Here is a 25,786-nt window from a genome sequence, read left to right as displayed (position 1 = left end):
GCGCCAATGACAATGAATATGTCTTGGCATTTTGCTGTGAACCACTAAGGAAGGTCGAATACTCGGCCAGGGATACCAACATGCATTCTACATAGGATGCGCAGACTTATAGCCGTGGTAGGGCGGGCAGCCTTCACATGTTGAACTACCCTTAGGCAGTTGGTCGCAAGTTAACATGCTTAGCGGACGGCCTATCTGTACTCTTCCCACCATTATTCCCGTGGAAACCCCCAAAGCGAGCCGTCAGTCGGCACCCACCCTCCAGCAGTATGCAGGTTTCGGAACAAATCGTTCGATAGCAAGTGGATCGAATCTCAATTTGCAACCCAAAAGAGGGGCGGGATACGTAAGCTCGAGCCAAGCTGAAAAGTGAGGCCGCCTGCAATGTTTATCTTGACCCACTCTCAGAGTCTCCGTGTTGTGTCGTTGATTGAGGGCATGACAAGCCGCCCCAGTGGGAGGGAGCCAACGGCGATATTCACAGTTTCTACATGTAGCTTGTTCAGATATAAAACCGCGGGTCTCACCAAGGGCTTTCTAGGCTTTTTGTTGCCTCAAAATCGATTTGCCCTGTCATCTCTTATCCCTTTTTCCTGCCCTGACACAACAAGTTCAACAACATAGCGCCGGCATGTCGTTCTTCAAAAAGCTTGCTGACGGGCTTAGCGAGGACCTTGGCAACTTGGGCCTTGGGTCCGATAAGAATGACAAGAATAAGCACGACAGTGAGGCACATTCTTCCAACCGCGATGGGGTTGGCGGCCAGTATCCCCCTCATCAGTATCCGCCTCAGGGATACAGCCAGCCCAGCCCGCAGTCCTACCCGGGCCAGTACCAACCCCCACAGCAGTCTCACGGCGGCTATGACCACCCGCCCCAGCACCAGCCCTACTCGTCGCCGCCACCTCAAACCCCAGGCCATTATTCTTACCCCCCGGAGGGGGGTCCGCGCCCGCCGCCGCCCTATACCCCGCCGGCCGACAAGCCTCCGATTCCCGCGGGCTGGACTGCGCGATGGGATGACCGCTACCAACGGTGGTACTGTAAGTGTCTTCACTCCGGTCGCCATGGCCATCTCGAATTCTGATAAGCTGACCATCCACCCCAGATGTGGAGGAGGCCACGGGCCGCTCACAGTGGGAGGCTCCTGGATTCGACCACTCGGCTCACCGTGGCCATGGAGGGGACAACTATGGACATGGCTCAACCGCAGGCGGCTATCCCCCCTATGGTGCCCCTGCTTCCGGCTATAGCGGCTCTGGGGCACCGTATACCGGATACGACAGCCACCAGTCCGACTATAGCGACCATCATGATCGCGGCGAGCACAAGGATAAGAAGAGCAGCAGCGGGATGCTGCTAGGTGCCGCCGGCGGATTAGCTGTCGGCGCTGTTGCCGGTGCCGTGATCGCGCACGAACTCAGTAAGCACCCTTAAATATGGAACACGCTATAAGTCATCCTCCTTGGGTAGAAGTGTGCCTAACCACCCCACTACAGCGGAAGACTCCTCAGACGATGAACACGGCGGTCACCAAGCCCACCAGCAGGTCACCTATGCCGCAACACCCGCCGCTGCCCCAGTTGTTTATGAGACAAACAACTACTATTATGACGACGCGCCTCCTCCCCCGGGTCCCGAACCGGGCGTGATCCCCATCCACAACGCCTATGGCGAGGAGATTGATAGCAGCGACCGCGAGTCGCTCCGCGAGGCCCGGGACGAGTACGAGGAGGCGCTTGAGGACGCGGCTAGCTCTTCGGCGAGCAGCAGTGATCGTGAGGAGCTGGAAGAAGCGCGCGAGGAGTATCAGGAGGAGTACGAGGAAGCTTATTATGACGAGTAGCGCTGAGGTATGGCGGCTCAGCTTGTTCCTCGGAGGGTGCATGTTGCTAGGGCGTGGGATTGAGCCCTTAACATTCTTTTCGGGTTCCACTTATATCGAACTGGCCTGGGTTTGCCAGGGTCAGGCATATAAGCTTATATAATTCGAAAACGGACTGAATTTTCGCTAAAATCCTCATCACTCATTTTCATGCGTGCTGGGACGATTGTTGGCGCGACAAAGACACAGGGAATGGTGCTGGGACCGTCGTTGTAGCCCGCGATCTGGCGCAGTGTCATCAACACCCTTGCACCTGGCACGCGGCACACGAGGTCGCCTGGACGTGTGATGCGAGATCCTATACCGACGCTTCCCGATGCCGTGCGGTACACCACCCGGCACATCGACGGCCAAGTCATGCACTCAAGGAACCCCTCACTGGTCGCTCCATGGGCCCGTCGCCGCAGTTCGGCTCGCGCTTCCTCTGGCAGGCTGTCATACAGCGAGCCAGGGGGCGCATAACCAAGTCCCTCGCCATCATCCGCGCTGGCAATAGTCTGCCGCAGGTTGTGGTAGTCGAGGACGTAGGCGGCAAAGGACCGTTGGTGCTCCGCCAGGTTCTGCTGCGGTCCTACTTTGCTCGCTGGTTGGTCTTTTTCCCTTGTACCGAATGGCAATGCTAACGACAGCGCCTCCAGCACTGTTAGCGCATCGCATCCCTCGCGCCTATCCGGAGGAAACACCAAGTCCCAGACCCGGTCGAGCCAGAAGGGATTCCCCTTGGCCATCTCTCGGGTTAGGTTGGTCACTGGAAAGTCAGTCGTCTCCATCCGGTGGGAGACGGCTACAATCTCGTCCACGACCCAACCCCGGACGAGGAGATGCGGCATCATGGTACCCTGTATTCCCTCTATCCCTCCTTCAATCTCGATCCCGATATCCTCAGGACCGGCGGTAGGCTGCGCCCAATCTATCGGCGTCGTGCGGTTGATACTGTGCCAGTCCGGCACCCAGCTCGGCATCCTGCTTTCATCTCCTGGATCCCACTCTCTTTTTAGTTCGCATGGGTCCACCTCGTGGTCCACAAGAGTGACGGCGTACAAATCCTTCGTCTTCAGGATGATGTTGGCTGCTAGTTGTGTGTATACAACCCCGCGCGTAACGGTGTAGTTGGGGTGGATGATGAGCTGCCCGTCAAAGGTCGCACACGGGTGTCCTAGCAAAGAGTAGACACGGTCCCGAGCGTCCGTCACGCCGAGAATGCGCACCCAGTGCATGGCAGTTAGAAAATCACATTCCGGCGTCCCGTCCTCGGCTTTCTCCCAAACCATCCAGATGTGGTGTGCAACCCACGACATCAAACCCAAGTGAGTCACTAGAGATGCAGCGCGATAGTCCAGGAACTTGACAAACTGGCCAACCAACTGCCAGTCGATAGAATCAAGCAGCAAACTGTTACAATTCTCGGAATCATCAGGCGGCTTGAGTGCTGTATATAAGATGGCTTCGCGAGCAAGTCCGACCTCCTGGACAATCCAGGCGCGATGGAAATATCTTGTTTCAAAAAAGAACTTGACGGCCTCCCACTTCCCAGCCTGGTCCTCGAACTGGCGTCGGTCGTCCTCAGACAGCATGGCAAGACGCGATGGCGGACCTGTCACGGAAACGTCGTGGTGAAGCAGGAGGATTCGCGCTTCCTGAAGACCGGTCTCTGGGTCTTCCATGAAGGAATGGATAAAGCGTATGGCGTTCAGCGTATGTTGGCGAGCCTCTTCCCCTTCCTCCCAGCCAAGCCAAGCGAGAACACGGAGGGCGCCCTTGAAGATGGAACCCATCAGCTCGACCTGAGCAGTGCGCTCTGGTACATCGTCTTGGTTGATGCACAGGGCATCAGCCCAGAGTCGTCGTACTTGTGGCCTCCCTGGAAGGAGGTGGTGTCGGAACGCAGTGAGTGCTCCATGTAGATTTGCCGTCACTGAAAGTGTCTCGCTGTTTACTGTGATGTCGCGCCGTTGTCGTGGATCGCCCCATACATACGATACGGCCTCGTAAGCCTCCCCGTCAATTGCCTGGGAAACCAGTCGGCCCACGATGGGGTCTGCGGGGTTGCCGGGTTCCAGCTCAAAGACGCGGATGAATCCCGGCGCGAGAGGGCGATAGCATCCGGGGTAGTGAGGCCTCAAAGGAGGCTCAGAATTACTCGACATGGTTTTTCGTCAGGGAGTGAAGTTTCGCTACCTGCGGGTTGCTGAGTGTCGACCAGAATCGAGGAGAAGCGATGCTCCCGTCGACGTTGAGGATATGTACGGATCGACAAGATAAGAGGGAAGCCGGGAAGGGCTCCACCAATGTCTGCGGCTCATGGCGGGGGAGTCGTGGCCTCCCGGGGCTGAGGTTCAAGTTGGGCTAAACCACAGAGGTGAAAACAGGGAAGCAAGCCGAGGCAGCTGAGAAAGTGCCCGTTAGCGCCGGAAAACGGTGATACGTAAGGTAAGACGGAAAGGAACTAAGCTGAAAACGGATTAGCCGGCCTAAACGGAAGGTCTCCGTTCACCTGCCGTCACCGGTGACTGAGATAAAAATACCTAATTAGGTAAAAATTCTTGTCGTCAAGTGAATATGTATGAATGAGTTATTTGCAACAACGATGGCCGTCAACAGAGCATCCGTAGTAGATACGTACTACCTATCGAATATGCAGCGACCAATTTTGGGGCTAACGTCAGTCCGCACCAACTTTTGCGTGGGTTGCCGCCAAAGCAGCAGAACATGAACATGCGGAACATGGATAAGTGCAAGTGGGCCAACAGGTACTCCGTAGTGCATTTGGGGTTCGGCGACGGGATACGACGTCTCCAACTCTTTGCCCTCTTCACCTCACTGCTGGTCACTCCACCTATCTGGAACTCAAAGTCAGACTTGCAGTCTGGGATCACATCATCACACCTTCTCAGTCAGTGAAGGAGTCACCAGCAAGAATGGCAGATACAAATAGGAGCGAGCAGGGCATTTTCCCCGATGTTGTGGAAGTACCAGAGAGGTACCTCGCTCCCTTACAGTTTCGCCATTTTTTTGCCCTGAAACTGAAGCAGCCAGGCTTGACGAGCAACACATATTCACAACCAAGACCCTCGGCTTCCTAATCCATCCAAATATCCCTTCTCCAAGGCCCAATGCCAAGATCGCAGACATCGGCACCGGAACCGGCATATGGCTTTTTGATGTCGCCGAATCACTCCCACCAACCTGCCAGTTCACCGGTTTCGATGCCACTTCTTCCTCTTTCCCCTCACCGGATTCCCTCCCCCCAAACGTCACCTTCAAACTTCAAGACATGCACCGCCCGTTCCCAGAATCCGAAATCGGAACCTACGACATCGTCGCCGTCCGCTTCGTCAGCAGCGCAACCCCGCGCACCGAGTGGACAGAGACGATCAAGAATCTCATGACCCTGCTCAAGCCAGGCGGCTGGCTCCAGTGGATCGACTCATGCAACTTTGCCCTGTATAACTCGATCCCAGGCACACCACGTAGGGCATGCCAGGAAATCTATGACGGTCTCGAGCCGTTTCGTCGCGGGCAGGATCCCGTCATTGGACTGATGATGCGTGATGGGAGACGTGTCAACCGAGAGGAGATTTGGAGGGAATTGGGGCTTGTGGATGTGCACGAGGATGTCTTTTCAACGGATCGGTTGCAGGAACCGGAGTTGCGGTTGAGGGAAAAGGGGACACGGAATATGATCGTGTGTTTTGCACAGTGCTTGGAGAGTTTGGTTGGTGTAGAGGGAAATGGCTGGACGAAGGAGAGGGTTAGGAGGCTAGAGGAGGAGGCTATGAAGGAGATTGAAAATGGAGTTTATTGTACATTGGATCAGGTTTGCATTGTTGGGAGAAAGGCTGGGGATCAGGGGAACTGAAAGGCGGGTTTTCCGTTTGGGAGTTAATTCTTGATGTTCGGCTGACAACCGTCTCAACAATACCGATGACCCTAGGTATCTGGACAGCCGTTATGTCAGTACGGACTATAGGCTGGGATCGACTTACGACACCAACGTCTCGAAGAGTATTCATGCTGGGCTCCCGAGCTCCGTACCGAGTTGACCACCGCAGTCCTGACAGGTTTCATCGATGCAACACCCAACATCGTGAACTCATTGGAGCGAATCCTGGAAGCTCTCAAGGCCAGGCCAACATTGGTCAGGTCAAGAGCAGCTCCGGGTCCATCGTATCTTTGTTGCCGAGTCCTATTGGACGACAACTGTCACCAAGAAAGAGTCCTAAACTTAGGGTTACCCGCTGTCTCTGTAGAGGAGTCTAATATAGGACGAAGAAGTGTCACTCTTACACGCCGGCAAGTACCTATTGAACCAACCATTCCAACGTGAGTTCACTGTCGAGTGTTGGTAGGCTTTGTGGAGCCCCACTGCGGTATTGGCACGCCCCCGAATGTGCATTATGTACACCCCCTGGACTTACAACCAACTTATGTCCGACAATCGACCACACTCCCCTGTTTGAGTTGGAAGGTTGGAAGGGTTGCATGTCCTGAGGCGATGATAGTATATAACACGATTGTATGCCCTCGCCTCTAACATCTCACATGGACATGGACTTTTTACGTTCCCCTTCTCTAGGTTTCTAGCTGCTCCACTTGCATCTCTATCCTTCACTAGCAACAACGTTTGGAATCATTCGTCATGGCTGAAGACAAAGAGAAGAGCGCCGCTGCAGTTGATTATCGAAAACTAGGCAAAGATGTCTTCGAGTTCTTCACTCACCGCACAGCGTACAACAGCGCCGCGTATCTGATCCCCACGCTCGAGCGCATGAAGCAGGAGAATCCACGCCTGAGACTGCTCGACGTCGGCGCTGGTGCAGGATCCGTATCCGCCACCTTTGCGCAGATCATCGGTCCTGAAGGGCACGTTGTGTGCACGGATCTGGCACCGAGTGTGCTTCCCCAGGCCGAGGCTTTTGCCGAATCGCTTGGGGTGAAAAACATCGAGTTCAAGACGGCAGATGTGCACCAGCTGCCGTTTGAGAACGACTCGTTTGACGTTGTTCATTGCCATCAGCTGTTTGGCCATATCAAGGACCCAGTCGCGGCTCTCCGCGAGATGTTGCGAGTAACCAAGCCGGGAGGTGTCGTGGCTGCTCGTGAGGGGGATAGGGAGACCGAGATCATCTGGCCGCCGCTCCCGGGGTTGAAGAAATGGCACGAGTATGTGTCTCGGACTTTCGGCCTGTTTCTGTAACCTGTTTACTGAGCTGTGATTATGGGAGTTTGGACATCACTGATTTGAGAGTTAGCTTTGATTCCAAAGTCGCTCAGGTTCATGGCGGAACCCTCACTGCCGGTAGACAGCTTCTTGCCTGGGCCCTGGAAGCTGGAGTGAAGCGCAACCAGATTGAGGTCAGCTACGGAACATGGCTGACCTCGGAAGAGGCAACAAAGATGGTCTACGGTATGTTGTGTTATTGATCCTCAAAACCAGGGGTAAATTGTATCTGGCTGGGATGATGAAACTGACTTGAAAGTTTTATAGCCCGGGGTATTTCCAAGGTTCTGAATGGTCCCTCTCGCAAAAATGCGCTTCAGTTTGGTCTAACGGAGGAAGATATTGACGAAATCTGTAGAGACACGCTGGCGTGGGCTGACAGAGAGGACTCGACGTGGCTCATGCTGCAGACAGAGATCATCGTTCGGAAGTAACCACAACGCGAATGGGTCGCCCCGATCTAGTTACACATTTTATAGCTCTATAAACTGTTGAAGCGTTTTGATCTTTCCCCTGAGTGAATGCAGCTTTGCCAACCCCTCGTTGCCCTCTATATCAGGATCATGTCGTTCAGTCCAGTTAACGTTACCTGTTCCTATTGCATCCAGGAGCAGACGCCCCTGTTCGTTTTCCAAAAGCCCAGTACAGGATGCATCGCGCTTCCCAACAACCCGCCATTCGTCTGGGAGTCCAAGCATTCTCTCCATCAGAGAGAAGTGATGCAGCACCGTGTGCAGAAGCAGCCTGGCCTGCAGCGTCCCATGCTGGACATGAAAGCCAGCCAGTTGGAGGCCTGGCAGTGGCTGAATTTCTTCAAGTTTGGATCTGCGGAGCGTACTGGTCGGCGAGCGCTCATGATATTCACCACCGCTGGGTGGCGAGGGCGACGATGGACATAGAGGCTGGCAGAAATGGTGGCAGAGATACCGGAAGAGCTCATCACAGATTGCGACTATCTGTAGATGAACAGAAAGTAAATTCAGCTGAATCACCGTACCAAGCCGTGGTCTGTCGTTTGCATTTTCTTCGGTGTAGGACTGCATGATGGAAATGAACTCAGCCATGTACCGAAGCAAGTCTCCCAAAGTTTCATCGCTCCATGGATCTGGACTGCCGAGAGTAGGGTATGGGCTGGCTTGATCGCGAGCAGGCGAGTTGGATGCCCGGGGTAGAGCGCCCTCTGCAAGGGGCTCTCGAGCCAACCAAGGAGAGTGAGAGTCTAGTAGCGTCGAAAGATTCAGGTTTAGCTGAGACAAACGCTGGTCGCATTCTCGGACAGGGGTGAACGCAGACCCCTTCCTCAGTCCGTGATGACCGTGATATTCCTGCTCTATCTCGATAGAACCAGATTCTATTTCAGCATTGCTGCTGTGACTGGGAGGCGTAGGCTCAGAAAGAACACCCAAGGCAAAGAGGTTCCCAGAACATGAAATATGAGACCACATCTGATTCTGCGTCTCGTGATGCCCTCTATAAGAGAAGTGAGGTTCCGCATCTAGGACGGGTCCGACAGATACATGGTCGAAGAGCGTTGAAGTACTGTGACTCTCCCTTTCTGGCAAAATGGCATGGGAAGGAGGTTGCTCGAAGCGAAACGAGCCCGAAAGCTGAGATAAATATGGTGCCCTGGTCTCATCCGAATCTTGGGTTGCTGAAGCAGTAGAAGCACTTCGGGTACGACGACCAAGAGGTTGCCGGTAGCTGGTGACGCATTTCGTTCCAAGCCGGGCGCATCTGTTGCAGGGTTCCGAATCGCTAGCATGCTCCCCGCGAGGACATCGCAGCTTTTGGTGGCGGCAGCGATCGCATGCTGACCTCTTACTCGAAGAAAGTATAGACTCCGACTGAGTGTGGAATGTCATCCTCTGTCCTTATTCGATGAAACCAAAAAGACGACACTGTGTGGTCTGCACATCCGTTAAGCTTGAGCAATTCAACCCCGTTGAAGAAGGGTCTTTGAACCCATCGGTCCCATCGGATCGTCACTCCTAGGCTCCAGTCCAGGGGGTTGGGATATCGGAAACCGGCTCAACATCAAGGACACCCCTGGGGAGGTACTATACAATGCACAGTACATAGGAAGCGGGCTACAGTCGTTTGTCATCACGGGACATGGATTTTACCCCTATGTCGGTACACTGCGAAGTACGACCGAACACAAATACCAACCTGCCAGACTAGGAAACGGCTATTCTGACGACAAGCTTGTGGCCCCTGACTTCTCCTCTTTTCAGCATGCTAAGCCCTTTCCTGATTCCATCCCAGCGCCCATCAAGCTCCTTGACGGGGTGATGCTTGATCTTTCCCATGTCCAACAACTTCTGCATCTCAACAGTCCAATTACAGCACAGAGCGAAGAGGGTGGGGTTTGCAGGTCGTGAGTATGCGGTAAGACCCGTCCCTACCTGCACGGGGTTTCCGTGCCCCTCGTAACCCATCACCTCCTTTACTCGGACGGCCCGACGCGTACGCCAGCTTTCTGGCAGGCTCTCCAGGCACACATAGCGGCCCCCAGTACGCGCCAAGGCGGCGAAGCACGTGGCGACCGAGTCCGCATTGGTAATACAGTCCAGGGCGTGACGGAGGGGAACACCCGCAAGCGCGCGAACCGTTTCAACGCAGCTTGGCGATGTATACTCTGCCGTGCTGACGGCGCCAAACTCGGCCGCGAGTGGTGCTGACTGTGTCGAACAGATGCCGATAGGTTTGTAGCCAGATCTACACAATGATTAGGTCAGTCTGCATCTATGTCGTACATGTAAAGGATGATGAGAAGCGGGAACCAGTAGGGCTTCCGTGAATCAATAGGCAATAAGGAGATCCTCGGGGACTATTCCCGAGTCACCGACTGCCAATGTAACGTAAAACGTTTTAGTGTAAGACCGAACGTCGACCGAAAGGAAAGTTCTGCACCACACCACTTACAGAGCCAGAAGCTGGCACGCCATGGTTCCCGTAGCCGTTGCTGCGCCGTACACAAGCACCGGCTCTCCTTCCCCTGCCGGCGCCGATGGCAAGCCGGTCAGGCCAAGCGCTTCAGGATCCGAGAGGGCCAGTGAGGCCGTGCCCCAGCCGACCTGTCCCAATGCGGCGCCGCCAGAGTCAGACCAGGTGTCCGGCACACGGAGCAGCAACCGACTGTCGGCAGTGAGAAACTCGGCGAATGCACCACTCTGTTGTGTCTGCTTCTGCTGAAGATGGACGTCGTCTTGTGGCTGAACTTGTGTGGCAGACCAACTATAAGGAAAGGTGGCACCGCAGACCCGTGTTCCTACATCATGCACGGCATTGGTGCCTCTCTCCACCACAATCCCGCAAAAATCACAGCCCGCCATATTCCCGGCCGCGGGGAAGTGTGCCAGCATTTTGTAGTCGATGGGGTTCAGGGCTACGGCCAGGACGCGGACGACAACATGGTATGCCGACGATATGGCTGGCTTGGGAACTGTGTGTGAGACGACAACGGGGAGCTCATCGTCCTCAACTTCAAGACCATATTTGAGAGTGTGCTGCGGGGATTGGAGGATGGCGGTCTGAAGCTGTCGGGGTTCCATGTTCAGTTGCTAGAGGCAAGGCGCTACTGCCTCAGCACCGCTAGGGAAGGTGCATCGCAGGCCTGTAATTTTGATCAGGATTCACCATGTACTCAGGTATTTGTACTGCATCATGCAATGACTGAAGTCAGACCGAGATAGGAGGGCAATGTGCTCGTTTTCTCCTGCCTCGCTGCCTCGGGTTACCTGCCTTGCGACTTGGAATACAACGTCTACATGTGAAGCTTGTCAAGAGGGGTAGTCGAGAGGATCGTTTTTGCATACAAAATTTTGGCTGCACTAACAGATCTCTTCCCCATCGAAATACCGAATGGCAGAAGCGTTCCTTCCGATCGTTCTTCAGGAAGCGTGCGGCAGTACTGTGCCACACTGGGCAACAAGTGTTGCCCAAATCGGAAACCGATGCCGAATCTGCATGCTGAGGGGTTCTGAAGGGGTGGCTTTATAGCGTGTAAGTCGTGCCACTGCCCACTGCTTCACAACCGTTGCTTCCCCCACGCGGCAGGGTTTTAATGACGCGACTGTGCCGCGCGCCATTCAGCTAGCAGCGAAGGAGGACCGATTACTAGGTGGTGGGGTGGGTTGCGACCGTACCAGTTCTTTGCTTATATTACACTGCAAGGTTCAACGTTGCTGCATCATAGGTAGTAAGCCATGGGTCCAAGTCCTCACCAAATCCGCTTCCATCGAACCACCATATCACGGTCAGGGGGTAAAGACCCGATACCAGAAAACCGTTGATCGCTCTCTGCTGGCCTGTCGGAAGGTGATCCATCCATCTTGGTCCATTTGACAAACTCCATCTCGAACCGGTCTACCAGTATGCCCACCATTGTGAATATCTCGTTCTTGGCAAAGTGACGTCCAGGGCACATTGGCACTCCGCCACCTGTAAGAGAACAGCAGTTAGAATCTGAGCTGTATGTTGCTTCCAGGTTGAGCATTTCAGGAGAAAGACTGCAGACGTACCAAATGGGAAGAAGCAAGCAGCGCTAGCAGCCATGACAAACTCTCGCTTTTTGCGAACCTGACCCGATGCGTCTCTCTCCTCGACGTATTTGATGTGCCTCTCGGGCCAGAACTCGCTCGCCGGGTGTCCTGGAGCTCCCCAGGTATCTTCATCGGTCTGGGCGATGCGGGAATAGGCGTGGATAAGTGCTCCTTGTGGCACGTTGACGCCGTTGATGACCATGGGCTTCTCCGCAACACGCATAATCACCATGCTGACGCGCAATCGTAACACCTCGGTCAAGAGCGAGTTTAGCAGCGGCAAGCCCACCACCTTTTGTTGGTCAAGCGTCCGCACCCCGGTGGCAGGGTCCGTCTCGAACGCCGTGGCAACTTCTTCTCGTACGGCTTTCAGGAGCTGCGGGTCCTTGTTGAGCTCGATCAACATCCACTGAACAACAGGGATTGTGTTGGAGTTTTGGCTGGAGAGAACCCCGTTCGGTCAGCGGTTAGGCAGCTCATGGAATACGGTGACAGCACGCGAGGGAAAATACTGAATACTCACCCAAACACAAGCGTCCCCAGTGCTCCAGCAACTGACTTGCGGCGGAAGCCGGCATCGGTAAGCCACTTGGTGAGCTCACGAGAAATGCGCGTCCCAAAGTGCGGCTCCCACTGCGCCTCAACATCCGGTCCGTTCCAGTCAAAGTTCTTCAACCCGGCTTCCACGTATTTCTCGATCCTGTCAAGGAAGCGGTCCGAAGCCCTGTAGGGCTGGGGATACACCCACTCAGGAAAGCCATAGACCAAGACGGATGCGTAAGAGTCAAAGTGCCAGAAGGCATCGAGGAAATCGGGGTTTAGCTCAAAGATCTTGGGGCCAAACAGCGTTGTGATGGCACATCGAGTGAAATCTTGGCGGGTCAGCTCGTCGATGCTCAGCGTCTTCCACTCGCCGATGGGATAGCTTTCCACAACCGTCCGCGAGAATTGCCTGGAGAATTCCTCGACGATTGGTTTGATGTGATGGCTCCGGCTGAGGAAATCGTATAAAACGTGGTACTTGGCGGCCCAGTATCGCTCTTGTGGCGGAACGTGCTCGGTGCCGGGGAGTGGCGTCTCCTTGTGACCGGTCTTGTCGTTTGCAAAACGTTGGACTTCATCGTTGGTCATTCGGTACAGCCTGGGGAACCCGATTTGCACCATGATCCCGTTGTACGTTAAATCGCGAGACGCGAAAATGGATTGATAGTTCTTGAATCCGCCGAAGAGATAGACTGGCTGGGTACCCATCCAGAATCGGACGACGGGGCTTTTCTCGAGCGCCTTCCTACAGACCGAAGAGAGTCGTTAGGTACCTGACGCCGAGTACATACAGCACTGCCGGCCGGACAAGAAGCCCACATACGTAGCTCGTTTCATGAATTTCTCATTGTTAAACACGAACTGAACCGTGTTGAACAGATATGGAATCGGATCATGGAGGCTCGGGGGGGTCGTGCCGCCTTCTCCAGCATCGCTGGAGCGGGACACGATCTGGATGAAGACAAAAAGGGCCAAACCAGCAGCCAGAAGGGTTGGCACTGGCACAAACCCCGGAATGAAGTCAATGGCGTTGAAGCCCATGATTGCGCGCGCCTAGAACAAAGTTCGCATTGGATTGATAGTGTCAGTCTGCAGTCTGCAGTGAGGTTGCAGGCTGTCAGCTGTGGAGTGAGTGTCCCAATTTACGGCATCTGGAAGCCTTGTCGGATTTAGGGAATAGCGAAGTACGAAGCTAGGGACAAGGCAAGGAGAGGGGGAGCCGCGGGTGGCTAAAGGCCGGGCGTTGGCAGCATGTCATGCTTACCACCGCGTCTGACCTGAACGCGATTGGCAACTCCCAAGATGGATGTTGGCTGCATCATTGCATGTGGGTTATTGTTTTGAGGGAATAGGGGCCGCAGAGAGGTAACGTTAAGGTTGTTCGAAATGCGCTAGGGGAGTTGGCACCCCGGTTCCGATTGGCCCCCTGAGTATCGCAAACATGTCACTTAGTGGTGCGACTTTGACCCCCGCATAGCACTAACGGGGAATCTGTCGAACAAGGGTTATGATGAAGGGCGAGTGGGTCAGATGTATGTACAATTTTCCACGCATTGACCTCCCATTAACAAACTTGGCGAATACGGATACATCTTGCCTGTAGTTACAGGGGACTCAGATCTAATATTCTACAATTTTTACACTTCCCTGAAGCTTTGAGTTTTGAGTAATTCACTTACAGAACGATCATACAAGCGCCAGGCAAGAGACGATTTTTCAAGGACCCCCGCCTTGGTTGGCCTAGTTCGTACTTGGTACTACAGCCCCTGATCACGTATCCCGTACGACCAGAGGACAATCCCCCTTGTTCGTATGTGTCCTGGCCATCAAACGACTTCCACCGTCTGTCGAAGTTCGACTGTCTGCATGATAGGATTGCCCGGGGACTCATGCTCGACCCTTTCTTTGTCGGCCCATGCCGTGGTGGCGAGGTGTCGCGTGCTGCAGGACTCATCCAGCTGTAGCCATTCTTGGCCGACCTTTCTTTTATCCCTTGATGACTTCTGCCCAATCGTGACGATGTTCTGTTGGCCATTCGATCCGTCCCTGGGGTTGGTGCTGCCGCCCGTGCGAAATGTGCTTCTAAGCTTCCTCAAAACGGGAATGTCGACCAATGCTGAACGGTAGATGGGCAAACAGCAGCAGATGAGGCTGGCAGCCATTTGAAGGATCAGGTAGCAGAGCACCTGGTCCGAGTCACCAACGGTGCCATAGGCCATGCCAATACGAACGAGACCCATCACGCCGGTCCTGGAAGCAAGGTTAGCCTACCACGGCCAAGCAACAAAGCCGGATGTACCGGCTTCCAGGTTCTACTGACAAGCCACCAAAGGCAAACAGTGTTCCCAGTTTCCACTTGTTGCCCTTCGACGTCTTCAGTTCGCGGACGATGTAGACGGCCATGCCAACCATGACAAAGTCAACGGCTGAGTTTACGGACTCGGTTGCGGCGAGAACGGTTGACAGGTTGAGACATCTATAAATGATGGTGATGGCTCAGTCATTAGCCGAACTTGGGTCGCTATTCATGCCAACATCCGGCACCTCGCGTTGGGTTCAGGGCGGGGGGTTGTGCTACTTACTCGCCAGGTGATAAGGGTTCCCACGTCTTGCTGGGCGGATTACACATCCAGATGCTCGTACACACCCAGGTGATGCAGTACATGATCTGGACCGTACCAACAACATAGGTCAAGTAAACGAAGCTTCTCTTGACCGAGAAAACCCGGTGGTAGAAGATGAGAAGGCTCAACTTTGCCAGAGTTTGCTGTGGGCCGAAGAAGATCTGGAGGACATAACCTGCCTATGCTACTGGTCAGTACAGGCAGGAGTCAGGCAAAGTGTTTGGCAGAGCTCAACTCCCTCACTTACAATAATCGTGTCCCTCCATACGATTGGGTCAAATTGGGTGATATCGAAAATCCGCTTCGTCCCGCCTTCGATAGCGACGACGACTAAGGCGCAACAGGTGTCAAGAACCGAACAGAGCACACAATGAGGACCAGAAAACCGGGCAATCTGAAGGCGACTTACGGATAATGCCATAAATCGTCCAACCCAGGTAGGGGAGCAGAGCAAGAAAGGCAAACCAATCCTCGAGACTCATTTTCCTGCGAGAACGGATGATCACGAGCGCCCGGATGAGGGTGACCAAGATGCAAATCGGTAAAGTGACGACGGCGACCACGAAATTAGCGCCCTGGTTAGGGTCCTCGAAGACTCGGAACGCCATTGTGGCCGGCGGAATGCGATCAGAGTCGCCAGAGCAGGATGATTGGTGATGCCGACGATCGTGATGGGTGTTGTAAGCCTTCAAGAAGGCTGAGAGAGAAGAAGGGCAGACTAAGGATGAAAAGGGGGGCCGTATCCACATTAACACACACAGGCAGACACAGCCTTGAGTTGCCCTTCGGCCCGTTCCAGTGGCCACAGGTACGTACATACAATACCATACTCTCAGAACCGCATTCTCAAACGTACGGTAGACCTTGGACAAGCAGTGTACCACAGTACTGAAATTTGATTACTCAAGTCGCATCCCTGCTCGGATTCTACCACACCAAGATGAACGGGGAAACAGCCGAAATCCTTCTATACCACCCTCCCTGCATGCACGTTCGGAGGCACACTAGGACCTTTGCATGCAGAACTTGGTGTATACACACCAGGGGTGTTGCTCACCTCAAATGCCTTCCCGGTGTTAACATGTGTTCGGGAGGGTTTATGTCAGACCCGTTTCTGACCAAGCAGGCTGACCCCTGACTTGAACCGCGTCTTGGACTCTTGGGTGCGTTAACTGCGGTTTTCGATTCGTTTTTCTGGTCCTCTACGCCACATCACAACACAAACAGTGTCCACTCCTACCACGACAAAATCCAAACAACTCCCAGTGGATTTGGTTGTATATGCGAGGACATTGTTCTCGGCAGTGACCTGCCAGAATCAGATTCGGCGGATATGGTTTTCGATACCGTTCGGTGCTATTCGGCATGGAGTTCTGGGCGCTGCGAGTACGGAGGCTCGAAGGGAGTCACTACCGGTCACGGTATGGCACTAACCTGTGGCAGAGTGGGGAGAGAGATCCAGGAAAGGACCGACGATCTGGACCGTGATGGTAACTGGACGCGGGGAGGGTGAAGAAGCCTACCATTCAAGTTCCCCGCGCGCATCGTCTTTCGGACTAAACTCCGTGCTGGCCCTGACACAACAGCACAGAAATGCTGAAACTGTCATCGGCTTTGGTAGCATCTTGACTTCACAGTTCCGTCAGACACAGAGGCCACCATGTCTCTCCAGCCAGGCGAGCCCATCGCCATTGTGGGTAGCGCATGCCGTTTTGCCGGTTCTACGAACTCGCCCTCAAAGCTGTGGGACCTCCTGCGTCAGCCCCGGGATCTCCGCCGCGAGGTCCCAGCAACTCGGTTCAGCGTCAGGGGCTTCTACCACCCTGATGGAAGCTACCACGGACATAGCAACGTCAGCCATGCGTACATTTTGGACGATGACGACGAAAATGACCCTAGTAAGTTCGATTCCGAGTTCTTTGGCATCAAGCCGGTCGAAGCCAGAGCGATGGATCCTCAGCAGAGGGTTTTGCTCGAGATCGTGTACGAGGCGCTCGAATCGGCCGGACTACCAATAGAGCGCTTGAGGGGCAGTGATACAGCTGTCTACGTGGGCTCCATGACGGATGATTACACGGCCCTGTTGCTCCGAGACCTCCAGGACACACCCACGTACACGGCGACTGGAACAGCTCGCAGCATGCTTTCGAACCGCATCTCGCACGTGTTTGACTGGCGCGGGCCCTCTGTCTCGCTCGACACAGCATGCTCCGCCAGCCTGGTCGCTGTTCACTTGGCCGTCCAAACCCTACGAGCTGGCGAATCGAGGACTGCTGTAGCCTGTGGCGCCAACTTGATCTTGGGGCCTGAGAACTTTATTATCGAGAGCAAGTTGAACATGTTGTCCCCTGACGGACGCAGCAAAATGTGGGACCAGGGGGCAAATGGATATGCCCGTGGAGAAGGCGTGGCCGCTGTAGTGCTCAAGACGTTGCGCGCTGCGCTAGAGGATGGCGATCATGTCGAGTGCATCATTCGGGAGACTGGACTCAACCAGGACGGAGCCACCCCAGGGATTACCATGCCCAGTGCAGCAGCACAGCAGGCGCTAATCCAGAAGACATATTCCAAGGCCGGGCTTGACCTGGCGCAACGAAGTGACCGTCCTCAGTACTTTGAAGCCCATGGCACTGGAACGCCAGCTGGAGATCCCGTCGAAGCTGAAGCCATCTACAACGCCTTAGGGTCGCTACCCCTGAACCCTGGAGAGCAGCCCCTTTATGTAGGATCCATCAAGACCGTGCTTGGCCACACCGAAGGAACCGCGGGTGTGGCGGCCATTCTCAAAGCATCACTTGCGCTTCAGCACGCCTGTATTCCACCAAATCTCTGGTTTGAGACCCTTAGCGCCCGCGTAGCTCCGTTCTATAAGAACGTTGAGATCCCTGTTGCTTCAAGACCGTGGCCCCCGGTAGCGGCGGGGGAACCGCGGCGAGCAAGCGTCAACAGCTTTGGCTTCGGGGGAGCGAACGTGCATGCCATTTTGGAGAGCCACATTGCCGAGTCAAGGGTTAGCTTGCCCACTGGAGGCAGTCTGCTTTTTACCCCTTTTGTATTCTCGGCGTCTTCGCAACAGTCACTTACTGCCACCCTTCGAGCACAACTTGAGTTCCTAGACCAATACAACAACAACAACAACGAAAACCGGGAAGACCTCGACCCTCATGATCTTTTGTGGACATTGCAACAACGTCGATCCGTCCTGGGGTGGCGGATGGCTATCACAGTGCCTGCATTGGAAGAGTTACCGGTCAAGTTACGCGCATGCCTCACAGACGGCGCCGCCAGTATCGGGGTCAGAGCATTGCCCGCTTCGTCCAATCGCATCTTGGGTATTTTCACCGGCCAGGGAGCCCAATACGCACGCATGGGCGCTGAGCTCATCCAGCATTCCGAGACAGCACGAGGCATCATCCTGCGGTTAGACTCATACTTGAGGGAACTCCCTGATGGCGACAGGCCTGCCTGGTCTCTGGAATCCGAGTTGATGGCCGATGAATCGTCATCCAGGGTCCATGAGGCTTCCATCTCCCAGCCGCTTTGCACAGCGGTTCAGATCCTCCTCGTCGACCTACTCCGCCTCGGCGGAGTCCGCTTCAGCGCTGTAGTCGGCCACTCGTCAGGCGAGATCGCGGCCGCGTACAGCGCAGGATTTCTGACGGCTCGTGACGCCATTTGCATTGCTTATTACCGCGGTTTCCATCTTCAGAAGGCCTCCAGTCCTCACGGTCACCACATCAAAGGGGCCATGCTGGCGGTAGGGACCTCGGCCGAGGATGCTACCGAGCTTTGCATGGACAGGGTCTTCAAGGGCCGCATTGTTGTCGCCGCCATCAACTCCCCGTCCAGCGTGACCATCGCAGGAGATGAAGATGCCATTACCGAGCTTGAGACTATTCTGGAAGACGAGAAGATATTCTTCCGTCGCCTTAGAGTCGACAGGGCGTACCACTCGCCTCATATGCTTCCTTGTGCCGACCCCTACGTTGAGTCGCTGCGCCGCTGCGGCGTGACGATGCAGACGCCCAAGCCAGACGACGCCACCTGGTTCTCCACTGTTTACGAGGGCATGACGGGCGGTCAGGCGTCTAGCTTTGGAGCAGAGTACTGGGCCGCCAACATGACCAAGCCGGTTCTTTTCTCGCAGGGCGTTAGCTTCGCGATAGCAACGCAATCTTGTGATCTGATTGTCGAAATCGGTCCGCATCCGGCACTCAAGGGACCTACGAGCCAGACCATCCAAAGTGTCCTAGGCAAAGAACTTCCATCCCACGGCACCCTTTCACGTGGGGCAAGTGCTGTTGAGGCAATGTCTTCTCTCTTTGGCTTCATTTGGATGTACCTAGACTCTTCTTGCGTGAATCTCAACGGCTACGAGCGAGTTATGAATGGCGTGAACCTGGATCGCCGCCCACCAAGGCTTGTCAAGGGTCTGCCGACGTACAGATGGGATCACAGCGTTAGATATTGGCACGAGTCCCGTCGCTCCAGGAAAATGAGACAGCGGGTTCACAGAGTCCACCCCCTGCTGGGAGATGTCTCGCCGGATAGCACTTCCCATTGCATGAGCTGGGATCACTTTCTTAGCGTCAGCGAGATGGAATGGCTTGACGGGCATCGCGTTCAGGGCGGTGCTGTCTTTCCTGCGGCAGGTTATGTCTGCACTGCGTTGGAAGCGGCGCGCTTCGTTGCAGAATCTGTGTGTCCGGGGAAGAAGATCTGTGTCGTTGAACTGGGCAACTTTACGATTCATCAAGCAGTTACGTTCGACGGCGTCGCCAAGCGTGTCGAGGTGCTTGTGTCGATGCACGATATTGAGCGGCCACAGCCTCATCGGATCAGTGCTACATTCAACTACTCTGCCGCGCTGGGCAGTCAGCAGGACGACCAAGAGCTGACCCTCGCTGCGAGTTGCCGCGTCCACATCGTCGTGGGTGACACCGCCAGCTTTTCACTCCTCCCCACTCGAAAACCCGATTCTCCAAACATGCTCGATGTGGAGACCGAACGCTTCTATGCTGCCCTGGCCGATCTTGGCTACGGATTCAGTGGCAGATTCCGATCGCTTTCAAGCATGTACAGGAAGCACGGCAGGTCGACCTGTCAGCTGGAGATGGCGCCGCGAGAGGAAGGATATGAGAATCTTCTTATCCACCCAGCCGAGTTGGATGCAATGCTCCAGTCCATCATGCTCGCCCGTAGCCATCCATACGACGAGGAGTTGCGGAAAATGCATCTGCCTACGGCGATACGACAGATCAGGGTCAACCCGTCGTTGCTACTTGACGGCGCAGCCAACCTCAAGCAAGTTGGGATCAAAAGGGCTGCTATTGATAGCGTTGTGCAGGAGCCCGAGGTGGAAGCGCGTGGAATCACAGGGCATGCAAACCTGTATAGCAGGGCCTCGGCACATGCAGCCATTCAGATTCAAGGGGCGACCTTCATGCCACTAGGAGGCATTGGGCCCGAGGACGACCGTAAGGTATTCTCCAAGGTCCATTGGGTCCGGAGTAAACCAGACGGAGAGGAGGCAGCGCAGCAAATATCCCTGGACAAACAACACTACGAGACGGTGAAGGTCCTCGAAAGGATCGCCGTATTTTACCTGAGAAAGTTTAGCCGCGAGTTTTCTCTCGAATCCGAATCTCTCGCAAAGACAACATCCGAGGACCACGCTCTGTATCTCAAGTTTGCGCAGTATGTCGCATCCGTGGCCGAGAGCGGTGGGAACCCCTGGATTGAGAAATCCTGGCTTGAAGATACGTTAGACGACGTTATGGAGGCAAGCAAGCCATTCTCTCACATTCCGGACGTTCATATGATGCACCTTGTCGGAGCAGAGATGCCCAAAGTGTTTGCCGGCGAGACAACGATGCTGGAGCAGTTTCGAACCGATGGCAAAAACATCCTGGACAAGTATTACACTGGTGGATTCGGTGTCCGCGACTCGGCTGCTTGGGTCGGCCGGACTGTGAAGCAAATCGCGGACCGCTATGCACACATGAACATTTTGGAAATAGGTGAGTAAACAATGGATTACCGTAGCAACCATTCAGGGGTCCCCCCTTTTTGCACCCTTGCACACGTGCACTGATACGCTCCATTTGCTTGTCAGGGGCCGGCACCGGTGGAGGAACAAAGGCCATTTTCCGCGAGATTGGTGATGGATTCTTGACTTACACGTAAGGCAAACCTCTCTCTCCATTTTCTCGTTTCGAGTTGTTGAACTCCTGGGTTTTTGCGATGCTGAACAACTTCTCTCAGTTACACCGACATCTCCACCGCCTTCTTCGAAGATGCCATGTCAACCTTCTCGCAAAACAAGAACCGCATGAATTTCAAGACCTTAGATATAGAGCGAGACCCAATCGAGCAAGGCTACACCGAGGGCTCATACGACCTGGTTGTTGCCTTCCTGATGCTCCACGCAACCAGCGATGTCGGGCTTTGTCTGTCGCGCGTTCGCAAACTCCTCAAGCCCGGGGGGTTCCTTGTCGTGGCAGAAGGTCACGATGCGTGGGAGGGGTTTGCCCGGGCGGGCTTCATCTGGGGCACTCTGCCAGGTTGGTGGTTGCGAGCGGGCGAGGGAGAGCAAACGCGTCTTTCGCCGCACCTGTCGCCTAAGGAATGGGACGAGCAGCTGCGAGTGAGGGGATTTTCTGGCGTGGATACCTGCCTGCCGACCACTCATCAGCAGGTGTTTAGCCAGTTCTGCTTTGTCTCACGCGCTACGAACGATCAAGTTCGCTTTCTGCAGCAGCCCCTTTTGGAGTCGAGGTCATCGTTCGCCCGCGACCCTATCCAAAAGCTTGTCCTTGTCGGTGGTGACACAGCTCGGACACGGCACCTCGTCGAGGGTCTTCAGAGCATATTTGCTGCCAGGAATGATCTTGCGAGAGAGATCTACCACTTCACGACCCTCCTGGATGTTGACTATAGCGTGGTCGATGCCGGCTCAACCGTCGTGAGCTTAACCGAGCTTGACCGCCCTGTCTTCAAGGATATTACACCCGAGGCTTTCGCGTCACTCAAATCCATGTTTGGTACCGGTAAGACTCTCCTCTGGATCACTAGCGGCCGGCTTGAACATGAGCCTTTCTCCAACATGACGGTTGGATTCGGGAACGTAGCGGTCAACGAAACTCCCGACTTGCATCTTCAACAGCTCGAAATCAAGGATCCCGTGAGCACCCGTCCTGAAACGATAGCCGAAATACTTTTACGTTTCCACAATAGCACCACTATGAAGACAGGCAAGCTTGTTTGGACAGTTGAGCCTGAAATCGTGCTCGACGAACGAGGCCGCGAGATAATCCCGCGCATCCGCCCTATCCCGGAGCTTAATGATCGCTACAACTCGGCAACGCGGCCCATCGTGCGCGAGTTTGAGTCTGGAAAGCTGCCTTCTACTGTCGTCTTGCAACGGAGACCTGCGTCAGGGGAATTTGTTCTCCGACGACAGTGGCCTGACCCTGAAACCCAGGCCAGTGAGCCTGGCATCGAGTTACGCACAACCCACGCCACGTTATTTGCAATTCCAACTCCCCTAGGGCACAAGTTTGTGGTCCTCGCGCAAGATACGGAAACCAAAGGCCAGTATCTTGCTCTTGTTTCGTCGTCAACGTCACTTATTCGACTACCCCAGCGGTCCATCGTCCCTTGTCCTTCTTTCCAAGGCTGCTCTGATGCTCAGGTCTTGTCACTTGTTAGCACCCATTTGACAGCAATGCACCTCCTGCACCCAATGTCCGCTGGCCAGACTCTAGTAGCACACAACCCCTCGAATGTGATGGCCAGGGCTCTTGAGATACAGGCTGGCATAAAAGGAGTGAGGGTACTCTTCACGACTGAGGCCTCGAACTCGGAGGCTCCCGAAACATGGGTTCGGCTACCTGGATACGTGACGCAGTACGATCTGGGGGAGATGCTGTTACGTTTCAACCCATCTGCCTTTGTTGGTTTCGTCCCCGACGACGACAGCACCGAAAAGGGAGCAAATCAAGCAGCGCTGATAGAATGCCCGAGGAACCGTTGCCAGATTCTGACGACGGTGGGCGCGATATATTCGTCAACCGGCTCTGATAGCGGGCTGCCCTCAGATCCTCTTCTAGGAGAGGTATTGAGGCAAGCTCTGGAGTATGTCAGGCGTGACCTTGACTTCCGTTCAGAGGGGCTTTATCTCCCGAATGCTGCCCCCCGGGAGTCATTCCGCCTCAGCGACATCGTTCGCGGACACGTTCATCCTAACGACCCGCTCTCTGCGGTGGACTGGACTGCTGCGGCTGATAATTTGCCTGTTCATATCTGCAGGCTCGACAGCAAACCCATGTTCAAGAGCAACGCCAGCTACTGGATCGTCGGCATGTCACGGGCATTGGGCCTTTCGTTGGCCGACTGGATGATCAGCAAGGGGGCTAAGACCCTGATACTGACAAGCAGGAAACCGGATATTGATCCCAGGTGGATTGCATTGCATCGTGCCAACGGCGCCAATGTGGTGATCTTGCCTTGGTAAGTGAGGGTGCCCTGACTTTACAAACCCCCACACTGTTGGGCCGTAGCATTAACATATCTGGTGTCCTCAGTGATGTAACCGACGAGCCTGCCCTGAGAAGTGTACACGCCAAGATCTGCGCCTCCCTGCCCCCTATTGCAGGAGTCATCAACGGCGCCATGGTGTTGCGTGATACAACCATTTCCAAGATGACCTTTAACCAGCTCATGGACGTCCTCCGGCCCAAAGTCGATGGGAGCATAAACCTGGATCGCATCTTCCATGACACGGATCTGGATTTCTTCGTCCTCATGTCCTCCATCAACAGAGTTTACGGGAACCACGGCCAAGCCAACTACGCAGCGGCAAACTCGTTCATGTGGAGTCTCGCCGCGAACCGGCGGAAGCGCGGACTTCGCGCCGCAACCGTCGACATTGGCGCCATCATCGGGGCAGGTTATTTAGCGCGGGAGCTGCGGAGGGAGCTGGATGCTATCGTGAAACGGTACAATATGTTGCGCCTGTCCGAGGAAGACTGGTGTCAGGCCATCTGCGAGGCTATCGATGCCAGCCGGCTGGAATCACATGTTGGGCCTGGGCTGACCTCTGGGTTTGCCGAGGTGGCCATCGACGCGCCCAATCCCCCGAGCTGGCATTCGAATCCCGTGTTCTCGGCATTTGTTGTGGCACGGGGGGCTGTCCAGGAGAAAGGCGTGGTGAAAGCGGGCGTTGAGATTGGGGAGCAACTGCGTGCCTGTCAGACACTGGAGCAGGTCTGGCAGGTCGTTGAGCGTAAGTGCGGTGTCGACATGCTTTGTCAACGGTTGAATGAGGCTGACAGCGGTCATAGGCTCCTTTGCCACTCAGATGCGTTCCATCCTGCAAGTGACAACATCAGACGAGCGGCTGATGGCCATGCGAAGCAACGAACTGGGACTCGATTCACTAGTCTCGGTAGACATCCGCTCATGGTTCCGCAAGAATCTGCAGGTCAATGTCCCAGTTCTGAAGATCATGGGCAACGACACATTGGCAAGCATTGTTCAGTATGCGGTTGACAACATACCCTCGGAGCTGGTGCCGGGGCTGGCTGCTGTCGACGGCATATCAGACGCCCAAAGCAGCGGAGACCAGACGCTCCAAGCTGGGTCGGACGACGAAGGCCTATCCACACTCAATGAGAAGTGGGAAGCATCAGCAACCCCCACCAAAGAGGGAACCATAAACTGGGAACTGGAGTCCCGCCCGCCTGCAGACCTGGCCGACATGCCCGTCCTCCCCAGTCCCCAGCGGGCCCGCAACCCTCCCCACGTCGTCGTGCTCACCGGCTGCACAGGATTGCTCGGCCACCATCTCATCTCCTATTTCCTTGCCCAGCCCACCATCGAGAAAGTCATCTGCCTTGCCGTGCGCTCTCTGCCATCCCGCATCAAGAACGGCACGCTTCCCAGCAACGACCCGCGCGTGATCTACCACGCCGGCGACCTCTCCCAACCACTCCTCGGCCTCTCCCCGTCAGAAGCAGCCGACATTTTTGCCTCTGCCGACGCAGTCGTCCACAACGCCGCCGACACATCCCACCTGAAATCCTACGCCGACCTGCGCGTGCCCAACGTAGGCTCCACGACCGCCCTCGCACGGTTATGTCTCCCGCGGCAGATTCCGCTGCACTATGTTTCATCTGCCGGGCTCGGGCTGTGGCACAAGGACAAGACCGGGTTTCTACCAGGGCCCGTCGAGCTGGCCCCGGGGTGGCAGCCGGACGGTTCGTTTGGGTACCTGTGCAGCAAGTGGACGTGCGAGCGGCTGCTGGAGCGGGTGAGTGCAAAGTGTGGGTTGCCCGTGTGCATCCACCGCCCGTCGACTATTGTGCGTGAGGGGCGGGATGCGATGGATCACAGGGCGGAAAAGGATTGGATTAATGCGTTTTTGGTTTATGCCCGTCGGCTTAAGGCCGTGCCGAGGGCGGTGAGGAACCAGGGAAATTTGGACCTGGTGTACGTTGGGAGCGTGTGTGAAGCTATCATTGAGCAGCTGTTTGGCCGGGGTGGTGAAGATGATACCCCTGGGGTTGGGAGTGAGTCTAACGGGGATGCCGAAGGCGGAAACGTCACGTATGTCCACGAGGTGGGCCACAGGCGGTTGCCGCTGGGGGAGCTGCACCATGTTATCAGTCGGGACAAGGACGACTGCGACCCAATGCAGTTCAACGTGCTCGACGGAGAGGAATGGCTTGCTCAGGCTACTGCTGCGGGGTTGCATCCAGGGGTTGCTGCGTTGATTGAGTCCATGATTGATGAAAAGGAGGACTACCCCAACTTGTTGAAGGGGGTTAGATCCGCTCGCGGGTCTGAGATGGAGGCAAAATACAGGTAGTCCTGGAGTCTGGCCCTGATCCGATCCATCTGTTGTATATAGAGTACAAATTGAGCCTGCCATTTGTATTTTTTGCCCCCTGCAACCTCATGTTGTGAG

General features: G+C 55.2%; 9 protein-coding genes across 9 annotated transcripts; 4 read left to right on the top strand and 5 right to left on the bottom strand.

Moving 5' to 3' along the window:
* Positions 1-499: 499 nt before the first annotated feature.
* N656DRAFT_292602 (uncharacterized protein) lies at positions 500-2,010 on the top strand. Its single transcript, XM_064809152.1, has 3 exons — positions 500-1,043; positions 1,109-1,423; positions 1,500-2,010. Exons 1-3 carry the CDS (start codon positions 632-634, stop codon positions 1,844-1,846), a joined length of 1,074 nt encoding a protein of 357 aa, XP_064667957.1. The 5' UTR covers positions 500-631; the 3' UTR covers positions 1,847-2,010.
* N656DRAFT_782029 (uncharacterized protein) lies at positions 1,830-4,209 on the bottom strand. The gene has a single exon (XM_064815683.1). It carries the CDS (start codon positions 4,030-4,032, stop codon positions 1,981-1,983), a length of 2,052 nt encoding a protein of 683 aa, XP_064667956.1. The 5' UTR covers positions 4,033-4,209; the 3' UTR covers positions 1,830-1,980.
* Positions 4,210-4,803: 594 nt separating this feature from the next.
* Positions 4,804-5,744, top strand: N656DRAFT_800269 (uncharacterized protein; the record flags this gene model as incomplete). Its single annotated transcript, XM_064817989.1, has 2 exons — positions 4,804-4,865; positions 4,922-5,744. 2 exons carry the CDS (start codon positions 4,804-4,806, stop codon positions 5,742-5,744), a joined length of 885 nt encoding a protein of 294 aa, XP_064667955.1.
* A 780-nt stretch (positions 5,745-6,524) lies between these two features.
* N656DRAFT_757938 (S-adenosyl-L-methionine-dependent methyltransferase) lies at positions 6,525-7,622 on the top strand (the record flags this gene model as incomplete). Its single annotated transcript, XM_064813164.1, has 3 exons — positions 6,525-7,054; positions 7,138-7,292; positions 7,374-7,622. The coding sequence occupies 3 exons, from the start codon at positions 6,525-6,527 to the stop codon at positions 7,538-7,540; spliced, it is 852 nt and encodes a 283-aa protein (XP_064667954.1). The 3' UTR covers positions 7,541-7,622.
* Positions 7,331-9,125, bottom strand: N656DRAFT_292320 (uncharacterized protein). The gene has a single exon (XM_064809151.1). The coding sequence runs from the start codon at positions 8,966-8,968 to the stop codon at positions 7,580-7,582; it is 1,389 nt and encodes a 462-aa protein (XP_064667953.1). The 5' UTR covers positions 8,969-9,125; the 3' UTR covers positions 7,331-7,579.
* A 158-nt stretch (positions 9,126-9,283) lies between these two features.
* N656DRAFT_791270 (GroES-like protein) lies at positions 9,284-10,660 on the bottom strand (the record flags this gene model as incomplete). The annotated part of the gene is made up of 3 exons (XM_064816960.1): positions 9,284-9,824; positions 10,032-10,277; positions 10,341-10,660. The coding sequence occupies 3 exons, from the start codon at positions 10,658-10,660 to the stop codon at positions 9,284-9,286; spliced, it is 1,107 nt and encodes a 368-aa protein (XP_064667952.1).
* A 668-nt stretch (positions 10,661-11,328) lies between these two features.
* N656DRAFT_678688 (cytochrome P450) lies at positions 11,329-13,102 on the bottom strand (the record flags this gene model as incomplete). Its single annotated transcript, XM_064810523.1, has 4 exons — positions 11,329-11,549; positions 11,630-12,090; positions 12,174-12,938; positions 13,017-13,102. Coding segments are annotated over 4 exons (1,533 nt in total), but the record flags the coding sequence as incomplete, so codon positions are not given.
* A 627-nt stretch (positions 13,103-13,729) lies between these two features.
* On the bottom strand, positions 13,730-15,660 carry N656DRAFT_782023 (uncharacterized protein). The gene is made up of 5 exons (XM_064815682.1): positions 15,227-15,660; positions 15,065-15,147; positions 14,776-14,996; positions 14,514-14,669; positions 13,730-14,443 (listed from the first exon to the last, which is right to left on the bottom strand). The coding sequence occupies exons 1-5, from the start codon at positions 15,423-15,425 to the stop codon at positions 14,020-14,022; spliced, it is 1,083 nt and encodes a 360-aa protein (XP_064667950.1). The 5' UTR covers positions 15,426-15,660; the 3' UTR covers positions 13,730-14,019.
* Positions 15,661-16,477: 817 nt separating this feature from the next.
* Positions 16,478-25,687, top strand: N656DRAFT_800264 (putative polyketide synthase; the record flags this gene model as incomplete). The annotated part of the gene is made up of 5 exons (XM_064817988.1): positions 16,478-20,837; positions 20,933-20,999; positions 21,082-23,328; positions 23,403-24,103; positions 24,162-25,687. 5 exons carry the CDS (start codon positions 16,478-16,480, stop codon positions 25,685-25,687), a joined length of 8,901 nt encoding a protein of 2,966 aa, XP_064667949.1.
* Between the last annotated feature and the right edge of the window lie 99 nt (positions 25,688-25,786).

The sequence above is a fragment of the Canariomyces notabilis genome, assembly GCF_033297395.1.
Source record: "Canariomyces notabilis strain CBS 508.74 unplaced genomic scaffold N656scaffold_20, whole genome shotgun sequence".
NCBI lineage: Eukaryota > Fungi > Ascomycota > Sordariomycetes > Sordariales > Chaetomiaceae > Canariomyces > Canariomyces notabilis.
Note: the sequence above shows the minus strand (reverse complement) of the source record. Positions and strands in the feature narration are given on the sequence as shown.

Bases quoted from the DNA above. Each gene is read 5' to 3' on its own strand.
- N656DRAFT_782029 (XM_064815683.1), bottom strand. From the start codon at position 4,032: ATGTCGAGTAATTCTGAGCCTCCTTTGAGGCCTCACTACCCCGGATGC.
- N656DRAFT_782023 (XM_064815682.1), bottom strand. From the start codon at position 15,425: ATGGCGTTCCGAGTCTTCGAGGACCCTAACCAGGGCGCTAATTTCGTG. The intron at 15,148-15,226 runs GTAAGTCGCCTT...GTTGCGCCTTAG, and splicing joins GACGATTTATGGCATTATCC to TCGTCGTCGCTATCGAAGGC. The intron at 14,670-14,775 runs GTAAGTAGCACA...CATCATTTATAG, and splicing joins GAACCCTTATCACCTGGCGA to ATGTCTCAACCTGTCAACCG.
- N656DRAFT_292320 (XM_064809151.1), bottom strand. From the start codon at position 8,968: ATGACATTCCACACTCAGTCGGAGTCTATACTTTCTTCGAGTAAGAGG.
- N656DRAFT_292602 (XM_064809152.1), top strand. From the start codon at position 632: ATGTCGTTCTTCAAAAAGCTTGCTGACGGGCTTAGCGAGGACCTTGGC. The intron at 1,044-1,108 runs GTAAGTGTCTTC...CATCCACCCCAG, and splicing joins CCGCTACCAACGGTGGTACT to ATGTGGAGGAGGCCACGGGC. The intron at 1,424-1,499 runs GTAAGCACCCTT...ACCCCACTACAG, and splicing joins CGTGATCGCGCACGAACTCA to CGGAAGACTCCTCAGACGAT.